The sequence below is a fragment of the Crassostrea angulata genome, chromosome 6 (genome assembly GCF_025612915.1).
Source record: "Crassostrea angulata isolate pt1a10 chromosome 6, ASM2561291v2, whole genome shotgun sequence".
In the NCBI taxonomy this organism is placed as follows: Eukaryota; Metazoa; Mollusca; class Bivalvia; order Ostreida; family Ostreidae; genus Magallana; species Magallana angulata.
Genome location: NC_069116.1, coordinates 39,047,594 through 39,058,962, shown reverse-complemented (window position 1 = coordinate 39,058,962; position 11,369 = coordinate 39,047,594). Strand labels below are relative to the sequence as shown.

General features: G+C 33.9%; 1 protein-coding gene across 2 annotated transcripts; it reads left to right on the top strand.

Moving 5' to 3' along the window:
• The first annotated feature begins 245 nt into the window (after nucleotides 1–245).
• Nucleotides 246–5,567, top strand: LOC128190813 (three-prime repair exonuclease 1-like). Of its 2 annotated transcripts, XM_052863015.1 has the most exons (10): nucleotides 246–1,107; nucleotides 1,238–1,336; nucleotides 1,435–1,512; nucleotides 1,648–1,746; nucleotides 1,915–2,117; nucleotides 2,293–3,095; nucleotides 3,385–3,419; nucleotides 3,581–3,773; nucleotides 3,889–4,023; nucleotides 4,118–5,566. In XM_052863015.1, exons 8-10 carry the CDS (start codon nucleotides 3,641–3,643, stop codon nucleotides 4,924–4,926), a joined length of 1,077 nt encoding a protein of 358 aa, XP_052718975.1. In that variant the 5' UTR covers nucleotides 246–1,107; nucleotides 1,238–1,336; nucleotides 1,435–1,512; nucleotides 1,648–1,746; nucleotides 1,915–2,117; nucleotides 2,293–3,095; nucleotides 3,385–3,419; nucleotides 3,581–3,640; the 3' UTR covers nucleotides 4,927–5,566. The 2 variants fall into 2 exon arrangements, with proteins under 2 accessions (XP_052718975.1, XP_052718976.1); XM_052863016.1 differs by lacking the exons at nucleotides 1,435–1,512; nucleotides 1,648–1,746; nucleotides 1,915–2,117; nucleotides 2,293–3,095; nucleotides 3,385–3,419 and having other exon boundaries at nucleotides 4,118–5,567.
• Nucleotides 5,568–11,369: the final 5,802 nt, after the last annotated feature.

Below are 11,369 nucleotides of genomic sequence, written 5' to 3'. Positions count from 1 at the left end.
AGAATCCTATGTTGAGTGAACCATATTACTGCACCGTAGATTAAATAAACAGCCAAAACATTGCCGCTGGGAGCGATGGCTTTCATCAAAAATCCTTGGCTGTATACGGGAATTCAGTTCCCTAACTCTGTATTGACCCGCCACCCTTTTACCCCAAGTTATATACTCCACTAATACAAAACAAATCGTGTTAAAAATTGTCATTTAAAAGAAATTATTAAGGTATTCGATGGATAACGAGATCGTATTTTCCCGCCCATTTCCGTAACAACTCGGAATCGGGGGATTCCCCTAGAGTTATCGGTCTTGTCGATAAGAGTTATCGTTTTGAAGCGAACAAAAACACGCGCCAAGAGGGATGGCCGAGGCCGCTTTACGAGCAATCTTCCGAACCGAGTGCGATTCAAGAAGACTTATGTTACTACAGAACATAATTACCAAAGCGGACATCAGTGCCCTGGGGATTCGTGTACGTACAAGAAATGTCCTTTATTTAATAACGTAAAAAATCTTGGGAAAAATGTCAGTCGTGATTGGATGGATGGACGGCGGGTGATGGAGTTAGGGGTGCTGTTGGAAAACTTATCATCTTGTTCGCATTGTCGGATGGGTCCCATCCCTCTATATAAAGAGAACATTGTTGGAGAGAGGCGGAGGGGTTTGGGGGGGATATTTATACATAATGTGTATGAATCCCGAGTGCGGAGAAGTGAACATGGTTCCCTATGGTAAAACGCACCGCCAAAATAAGAAAACAACTGGGATGCCGTGTTTTGTAGTAAATACAAAATTGGAACAGGTTTGTGAATTTTTATGATTTTAAACCAAATTTAATATAACTGGTATAAACAACAAGTAACAAATAAATATTAGTGCACATCAATTTTCATCATAATTTTCTAATATAATGAAAAAAATATTTTAAGCAATGATTGACAGTCTTGGGGGGCCAGACAGAGTCAACAACCTTCTGTCAACTTTAAACATTCCTACTATAAACAACAAGACATTAATGGTGATGGAGCGCCGTGCAGGAGAAAGTGTGGAAGCTGTAGCTAAGGTTACTACAAAGAAGGCGGCTGAGGAAGTTTATCATGTGGAAATGTCGTAAGTTATATTCAGTTTACTTTTTCTGTTCTGATGAACCAAAAAAAATCATATGATTATTTTTTATTTTAAAATGTAATAAATTGTAGACAAGCCATCATAAACAGTTGTATTATTTTTTTTTTCATAGTGAAGTTGCTGATGCAGAGTCGACTAAAGCTTTGCAAGGAGTAGAATTGCTAGAGGATTTGGGTGTTGGGGTTTTAGCAGATGCATCACCGATAACAAAGTAAGTTCTTAAATTGAAACACTTAATATACACATGTACAAGAAAAATTGTTCACAGTTGTATTATTGTAATTTTTATATTTATAATTTTTTTTATAGAGAGATTCTGTTAAAGACCAATTTGCCTGTCACGTTTGATGACTCTGATAATGAATTGGCTGATACTGACCACAAACGGTAAACAAAATCAACAATATTTATCTTAAGAAAACATATTTAACGATTGTAATTTGTAAATAAATTTGCATTTAAAAAAAAATTGTTTATGTTCGCTGTTCGCTATTCATTAAAAATTAAATTTCATAATTCTAGAGATAACACAGGCATGGAATCCTGTATTCCTTTAGGACACCCCGACCCTTCAATTGCACAATTGACAATTCCAAACACTCCCACAGTTGGTCAAACTTAGTAAGTTCATTATTCTTGCATATCACGTGTACTTTGCATATAATTTGTTTATATACAAGACACACACACACATATATATATATACATGTAATCCTTGTGAATATGACATTATTAAATGTCTCTAAATTTATGAAGGCTCAGTAATTGTATTCTATGAAATAATTATAGGGACGACACTGTTTGTACACCAATTAACACAACTTGTCCACAACCCTCACCATCAAGGAAAAGAAAAAGATCTTTGTCCAAAGGTACAGGCAAGAAAACTGTGAACCAAAAGCTGGACAAAAAGTCCCTATGCAAGACCAGGAGGGGTATGACTTGTGCTGTGGATACAGCTTGGCATAAACGAGGATTCAATAGCCTCACAGGTATTAAGATTTTTTTAAATGTATATTGTTTGTGTAGAAAGTGATTTTTATCAATGCCTGTGTTTATTGTAAGGATTTGAAGAAATATTAGATCATTGTATAAAAATTGATGGTTCAGTTTTCACAGTAACAAAATGACATTAAAATTTACAAAAAATATATATTTTTTTTATAGCACATACACTTTTTATGAGCAAGTCAATATACGGAAAGAAAGTACTAAAGACAGTAGTTGGTCACAGGACATGTGGAACTTGCCACTGGTGGAGACGGAATCGTCCTGGCATCCCAGTTAGAAAACATAGATGTGTTCAAAACCATAATGGTAGTGCAAGAAGCATGGAGAGTACGACTGGTCTCAAAGGAGTAAAGGAGCTGATTGATGAGAGAACACCTGTGGAGTACATTGAAGGGGATGGGGACAATACGTTAATTGCCCGTTTACGATCAGAGCTGAATTTGGAGATGAAGAAGCGTTTTGACAAAAACCATGTGGTGAAAAACATTGGGAAGTGTTTGTTTTCTCCAAAGGGGAAAAAACTAAGTAAATCTGTTATCATGCATATACAAAAGTGCGTGAAATATGCTTTTTCGAAAAATCAGGGTAATAAACAAGGATTAGAAGAAAATCTTAGAGGACTTATTCCACACCAGTTCGGGGACCACCAGTACTGCAAACCAAGATTTTGTGGGTGTTTGCGTAAACAAGGAGAGACAAATCAACACAGAAGCTTGCCATACAAATCAGCATTGAAAGACACAGATTTACGACAACAATTAGAGGCAGTTTTTAAACCTATCATAGCCAATGCTGAACAGTATATTGATCTTGGATCGAGTCAGCAGTGCGAGCACGCTAATCGTGAGGTAACACTGAGAGCTCCGAAGTCCCTCCATTATGGAAACTCGGAGTCCATCGACTTTAAAGTTCATGCTACTGCAGCTTTTATCAATGAAGGACGAAGATATATCTCAATGGTAGATATGTTGCAAATATAAGCATTGTATTATTGCTTTTGAGAATTGAATTGAATGCAAGTTATTTTGTGTTAGAGTTTTGAGGTGAAGCTATTAAAATATTTTCATATGCAGAAATTTATAGAAAAAGTTATTGAAACCTCTCAAATATTTTAAATTTCCACCCAAATATGAAAATTTCCACTAGGTATGGTGAAAATATTTTACCTTGGCTTCAGTTCATGTTCTGTTTTTTATTTTATTTTGACTAACATTGAATACCTTTTATTTTTATTAGTTTTTTTTCCAGTTTATACTAATGTATGGAGACAATTTCCAGACTCAGTAAGTTCTTAATTATTTTCTTGCTATCAATATGTATGAAGTTTAAAATAAATGGAATATTTTTTTTTTTTATAAAATACTAAAAATCAATAAATATATTGAAATGCCTTTTTTACCCTAAAAAAAAATCCATTATGCATAATAAAAATTATTTATATCAGGCCCATGAAGAGAGCGGAGTTTCTCCTGGAAAGTTTACCGAAGAACATGCCGGGAAAAGGATGAAGAGACGCAAGGAGGTGCAGGAAAAAATTCAGCTCCCTTCAACAAAGCTAAGACGTCTTGTTCTGAAACAAGAAAGAGCTGTAACTCAGGGAGCCCAGGAAGCACTGGAGGGAGATTCCTATCAGTCTGGTAAGTCTAGACCGATATATTTTATGTACACTACAGAAATGTACAAATACTTTACTGTCATCATGCTTTTACATATATATTTACCGATACACATAATGTATACTTATCTTAACAGGTATTGGTCACGATGAGCATCCTGATATTGAAAAATTACCAGATCAAGTTGTTCCTGGTTGCTTCAAACCAGTGACTCTACCATCAGCAGAAGAGCCTACGTTGGTTATGTTTGATATTGAAACCACTGACCTTAGTGAGTTTTCTAAGTTATCTTTTTTCATGTTTTCATTTTTAAAATGTTTAAATGTATTATCAAAGATATTTTAATTGCTAATAGTATATTACAGTACGAGGAAGGCAGATGCCCCATATTGTGCAAATTGCTGCTGTAGAGCTGAAAAGTGACGCAACATTCAATACCTATGTTCGACCCAAGATGCCTCAGACTGAGAACGCACGACTAGTAACTGGTATTGTTGCAAATTCTAGTGGCGTGTCAGTTGCAGGTAAATCAGTGAAGTCCGACAATATTCATTCTGCTGCAGACAAATTTATCAGGTATTTGACAAAATTCAAGAATGTGTGTTTAATTGCTCACAATGGCCGGCGTTTTGATTTTCCTGTACTTGTTTCGACATTCAAAAACATACAGAAAGACACTCAGCTTTCCAGTGTAGTGACTGGTTGTGTAGACAGTCTAGCAATGTTTAAGAAGTGTTTTAAAAATCAAGATTCATACAAGCAGGAAAGTCTTTACCGATCCCTTTTTAACGAAACATACGGTGCCCATAATGCCGTAGACGATGTGAAGGCCCTAGGGAAGCTTGTGCAGCATGCACTGCTATCACAGATAGATACCCTTTCCTTTACATTTCCTCTCAAAGCAGTAATCCAGCAACTAATCTACAATGGTGAAAAAGCTAGAAACTATAATTCCTTGGCAACACTTGTGCAGAATGCTGTTCTTTCAAAGTGTATGGCAGGAAAAATAGCCGGATCTGGGCTGACTCTCGGACATCTTAAGGCGATCAAGAATCGTGATGGTGAAGATGGACTCAGAAACACTTTTCTTGTTAAAACAGAAGGACAATCAAGAGTAAGCTGCACTAAGAAAACACTAGATGATGTTGTATCTAAACTCATGAGTGCTTTGTAAATGATTGTAAAGTCAAGTACTGGAAAACATCTTATTTTGAAGAACCATTTATATATGTGTGTATATCTATGTAATATAAGTATATGCATTTACATATAAATATATTCACTATTCTGATGTATTCATACATTATGTATCTGATTGTAACATTTCAAATGAAGACATCAAACACTTGAGTTGATTAAGCATGTTTATGTATATCAGATGAGCACTTCTCAGATTTTACAATTTGGGGGGAGGGGTAGTAGAAACTAGAATTTTAAAAAAAATTGACGGTAAAAAAACAAAATTTGTATCTGAATTTGTTGCTTATAGATGTCTTTAAATTATTGTTATACCAAATATTGGTGCACTTTCATACTTTTTTTTATTTTGGGCCATATTGTACACTTGTCTGTATTTCACTAACACATTCTTGGAAGGCATGTTTGCAGTTTGAGTGAAAAAAAAAATTATATAAGACCTACATTCTTGGATTTGTTTTTTATTGCATTCTCTTTCTTATATATTTAACTAAATAATATGAAGCTATCATACAGTTCTTTTTGAATTATTGGATATTATGAACTGAGGTTTAATATTACATTTAGTGCTGAAGCACCGAAAATATCAATGGCATACTTTTCTAAATATTTTGAAAACAACAAGGTAAATTTTCATTTTTTTTTTATAATATGGTACTGAGATATATGCTTATTGTAAAAATGAAAAGTAGAGGTTTGTACCTGATTTAGGTCGTTATACATTGAATACCTTAACATAGCACAATCACGCAATACACATTCACTCGGATGAAACTAAAGATATTTATAATATTTTCAGATTAAAATGAAATTCTAATGTCCTTGTAAACATCATAGGATTTTTTACGCCCCCCTTTGAATAAGGAGGGCATATACTGCTTTGCTGCTGTCCGTCTGTCGGTTGGTCCACCAACAGTCTTCACAGAGAACTTCAGAGTGGGGAACATATTGAAATGATATTTGGTATACAGGTTTATCATGATAAAATCTAGGTAAAGTTGGTTACGATCGAGCAATTTTCGACGGAATTATGCCCCTTGGGCGTACACAATTTCCAATAACTTGTAGGTTCTATACATTTTCTATACAGAGGTTGTATTTACTGAAATTAAATTTGGTATACAGATTTATATTAGTATTTAGGTCAAGTTTAGTTTTGGGTATGATTGACCACTTTTTGGCCGAGATATGTGCCTTGAACTTTGAAAAATTCCAATTATTTGCAGTTTTCTTTCATTATGTTTGCAGATGTTTCCAAGGAACGGGGGAATGAGCGTTTTACAAACATTTCTTGTTTTTATACGAAGTGATTTTAATTTCTAATTTTGTACGCCAGGCTAGTAATGAGGCTAGAAAAGCTGTCTGCATCAGTGCTGAGTTTGCACAACAGACATCTGGTGTCAGAACAAGTCTTAAAGTTACCATTAGGTAGAGGGTTCTTTATTTTTGTTTTTACCACAATATCTTTAAGATTTCTGGAGTGCCATTTGAGATTTTTGGAAACTTCAACCATTTTATCTTTGCTGTAAAAGATTGGGAGGTTCTTATTAGTCCCCTACCGGTTTTCACGGAGGGGACTATAGCTTTCCTCTGTGTCCGTCAGTCTGTCTGTCCGCCCGTCTGTCTGTCCCACTTTAGTTTTCCACACTTTTTTTCTTTATGCGTTTGAGGAATACTATGAAATTTGCTGAACAGCTTCAAAATGTCAAACTACAGATCAAATTAACACTTTTGTAGCGTCTGGTTGACATATTTTCGAGAAAATTAATTTTTTATATTCCAATTGTTTAATGTTCGGGTTCGATATTCTGCATACCAGTGCATTGTTTTCACAATTTCCACAAACCGGTAGGAGACGTGTATTGCTTATGCAATACTCTCAAAATGCTTGTTTAGAACTGCATTTGACCCCTAAGAACAGGATGGTAGGTAATGACAACTTTGTTGTCTTTGTTTTAAGGTTTGTAATTTAAAAGGGAAAATCGATCTTCTTTAGCTAAATTTATAATTGCATTTTGTAAATAGTGCGAGCTATAGCAACTGGCTTTACGATTTAGATTGCTCAGTGTATAGCTCTTGAGTTTAACAAATAGTCTGGCGCTGGTGGCTAGGCTTTTTTTGGTATACCTAAACGTATGAGGTGGGTGACAGCTAGATGTCATAAAATTGGAGGGGTAATCTGTAGGTTTAGTATGAAGATTGAAATCGAGTTTGCCATCGACTAAAATAGAAGTAGTGTCAAGGAACGTACTGTTAAATGAGGAAATTTCTGTCGTAAATTTGATCGAATGATGGAAAACATTGACAAAGGTAATAAAATCATCGAGGTTGTTCCTGTTGTCAACCCACTTTGTATCGATTTCGTCTATGAACAAAAAAAATGAAATAATAAAATAATGTGAATTTCAAGTGATATATAAGGTACATGTTCTAGATCGAGGAAAAGACTGACATTTCGTCTTAAATGTGCACGTTCCGTTTATAAAATTTTATTTCTGATAAGATAGCCTTATAGATACATGCAATGCTTCCATTGAATAATTTTGTTTAGTCAGGCAAGCTTTTTCTGTCGTAAATTTGATCGAATGATGGAAAACATTGACAAAGGTAATAAAGTCATCGAGGTTGTTCCTGTTGTCAACCCACTTCGTATCGATGTCGTCTATGAACTAAAAAAATGAAATAATAAAATAATGTGAATTTCAAGTGATATAAATGTACATGTTCTAGATCGAGGAAAAGACTGACATTTCGTCTTAAATTTGCACGTTCCGTTTATAAAATTTTATAATGTGAATTTCAAGTGATATAAATGTACATGTTCTAGATCGAGGAAAAGACTGACATTTCGTCTTAAATTTGCACGTTCCGTTTATAAAATTTTATTTCCAATAAGATAGCCTAATTGATACATGCAATGCTTCCATTGAATAATTTTGTTTAGTCAGGCAAGCTTTTTGGAAAGCTACTACTTGTATGATTGTTTACAAACAAATCCACAACAGTGCTATCCAAAATGCTCGACCAAACCCACTGCATTATCGTGTTTATTTATTGCAACAAAATCACTAGATACGTTTATCGCTTCCATTTATTTTGGAGATCGTGTCCGATAACAAATAAATTTACATATCAAAATTTATATCTAACGGACACGGTCTCCAATTAAAATGTAATCGATGAACTTAAATAACATTTAGTGAATTCTTACACCTTATTGTATTCATTCGCCATTTCTCGATTAAACAAACTCATACTTATGCAATGAGTTGTCAATAACCGAGGATGCAAAGTTGGGTTTTCTGTACACAATTTAGTTGAATAAAGGGAATAAAAATCTTGTAATACGTGTAATACTTTTAGGAACTTATTTCTTATGCGCTTTTGAAAGGCAGTGCAGAGGATGAAATTTTTGGACGATTGCCAATCCAGACGATCGCTAAAAGGCTGCCGAGCATTAGCCCGACGCCTTTAAAAAGTTTTTTTATGAGCATTTAAAAGGCAGTGTAGAGCATGAATTTTTGGACGATTGCCAATCCAGACGATCGCTAGAAGGCTGCCGAGCATTAGCTCGACGCCTTAAAGAGTTCTTCTGTATCAAGATGTAGAGCACTTTTTGATAGATAGATAGATAGATAGATAGATAGATAGATAGATAGATAGATAGATAGATAGATATGCATAAGTCATCGCTTTTAATGAATAAATGTTTCACGGGAAAACACTGTTGCGGTTTGACTGATGAATTATCCGGTGCTTTATTTCATAGTTTGTGATGATTAAATTAAATTTTTTTAAAATTTTGACAACAGTACAAATATGCTATAATTTTGGATGGAAATTTAAAATCAAATTATTTATGGTGTTTTCCCGCCTTTTTTTTTATAGTTACAACAGAGTTTTTTTACAGTTGATGTGACACACACACACACACAAATCTGTTCATGTTCCAATTGAGAAACTTGTTTGTTTCATGTTAAATGGTGAAATTAATCCTTTACATTTGCAAACTGATACTACTTTGGAAAATTTGGACCATACCATAATAGCAAGCCAGAGCTCTCTCTCTCACTCTCACTCTCTCTTTCTCTCTCTTAATCTGTCGACGATTTAGCAATTTAAATTTTATGTCTAATAGTGAAATTTCAAAATATGTTTACAACCATCCTTTATTCCTTTATATTAGTATGCCGATGGTGGGATTTGATTCTGTATTCTAATATTAAAATTTCCAACATTACAACATGTCAGCTTTTACATAGAAAAATGTACTAAAAACCTTGAACAGGGACATTATAAACATTTGATGACCATACCCTCCAACACCCCAACCTTGCAATTTATTTTTTAGCAAGTTTACCCGATTGCAATCATTTAAAAAATCTTAATGTATAGTCCTCGAAGAACAACATTTGCTTCTTCTAGTGTTTCATAGCAAAATGTATTTAATGGACCATTTTCTGTAAGAGAATATACACAACTTGGGTTAATTTATGTCTTCTCCCATCACACCCCTCACGAACATATATTATACATGATAGAAAAATCACCAGTAAACAAACTATTGACAAGAGGGGTTAAAGAGACTTCATCAATCAATATAACCACATTATGGATTTTCTTTAAACAGTATGTGATGGCCGGTCACCTGCCTCAACTACGTTCAACATTTTTTAAAGCATTAGTTGACTTTATTTCAGAACCACAATTTCTTTTTATGCCTATGTTCAAATTTGTACCTCATATTTAAATAGCTCACGTGATCTCATGCACAAGTCGCAATCTACCAAGAACAACAATTTTGCAACTCGCGGCTGCATGTTGGAATGTAAAGTTTTGTAGTATACTTATGTTGTAACGTTTGGTAAGTTTTGAAACTGACTTATTTATTTATTTTCTTAAACGGACGTAGACACGATTTGAGATCAAAAATTTTATTTTTATTTTAAATGTACGAGGGTTGTTCGGAAATTATTGAGACAACTCGAATATTTTCTTTTCTAATTGACGAATTCTGGTGAAAATTGGCATAGACACTGAAGAAACGCCAACAAATAATAAAACAAAATAATATTAAAAGAATATTTAATATTTTGTTTACGACGGTAGATAAACAAGTCGGTGGTCGGGGTACCCGGCGCAGCCATGAACTGGGAGTTTTAACAACTTAAACATCTATTTTATAAGTGTCCGTAGAATTACAGTTAATGATAAAAGAAATCAAATTAGATATGTTCATTTTGCTATTCTTTGCGACTAACTTTTGATTAAGTTTCACTGATGTTCGAGTTGAAATACGGATATGGTACACATATATTTACCAAACAATAGAAATCTGACAACGACTTTACATTGAATTTTGACGTCAAGGCGGCGCATTGAAAACCGTCAAACTGGTGGAAATCTCAGAAGAAGACCATTTAAGGCCAAGCAGTTGCTTAATAAACTATACGATGACAAGTCAAGGTATTGAGCCTCGGCTCATCATATTTTTTTCACTGATTGTTAAACTAGAATTAGACCAAAGGGATTAATTATCAAGTACTTTTGATACACTAACTGTTGTCAACAGTTCTGAAATATATAAAAAATGACTGCAGGAGACATTCAAAGTAATTAGACCTATGGGTAAAAATAACTCGATTTTTTCCCTTTAAAAAACTCAAGAATTATAGAAAATATAAATGATGACATCTTGAAATGAAAACAAAAGATGAGGAATAAAAAATAATTCTTATTTTTCGTTTGTAAGGTGTTTAAAACACATGAGCAATAAGAAGCGTTAAAATGGCGTTGCGAAAAGTTTGCGGATGCGCCGGGTCACTAGACGAAGGCAGGTTGGTCAGCTTACCAGGAATGATCTATTCATGTCATGGACAAGAAACTTTTCACATTGATAATCTCTATCCTGATTTACGTTTTGGTGAAATTTCAAGAGTTTATTTTTTTTACTAAAAGAATAAGAGAAAATGTCTCAATAATTTCCGAACAACCCTCGTATTAGATGATTTACTGGCGCATTTTAAATGATTGACCAAAATATTGAATGGTAAAAGTCAAGTTACAAGCGAGATACAGAGGTAAGAATTGGTTGTTATGTAAACAAAGCTCGAGTCTTATAGTTGTTTACAAAAAATGTAATGTAAAGAATTACCATTACTTAGACAAAATGACATGTAAATAACAATTTAAAGTAACTCAATATCTTCATAAATACTATTTTCAACAAAAGAAAGATACATTTGATTGTAACTTACACCAATACAACACATATGTAAAAAATGACAATATTCAAGGTTTGTTTACAAAACAAAGAACTATGAACCCTGTATCTTGCTTATAACTTGATATTTGACTTTCAAATTTTGACACAGCATTAAAAACTTCTATATTTATCAGTATAAACATTGAAAATGAAAC

Excerpts from the sequence above, each read along its gene's own strand:
- LOC128190813 (XM_052863016.1), top strand. The coding sequence starts at position 3,641 with ATGAAGAGACGCAAGGAGGTGCAGGAAAAAATTCAGCTCCCTTCAACA. Across the intron at positions 3,774-3,888 it reads GGGAGATTCCTATCAGTCTG|GTATTGGTCACGATGAGCAT; the intron begins GTAAGTCTAGAC and ends TTATCTTAACAG. Across the intron at positions 4,024-4,117 it reads TATTGAAACCACTGACCTTA|TACGAGGAAGGCAGATGCCC; the intron begins GTGAGTTTTCTA and ends AGTATATTACAG.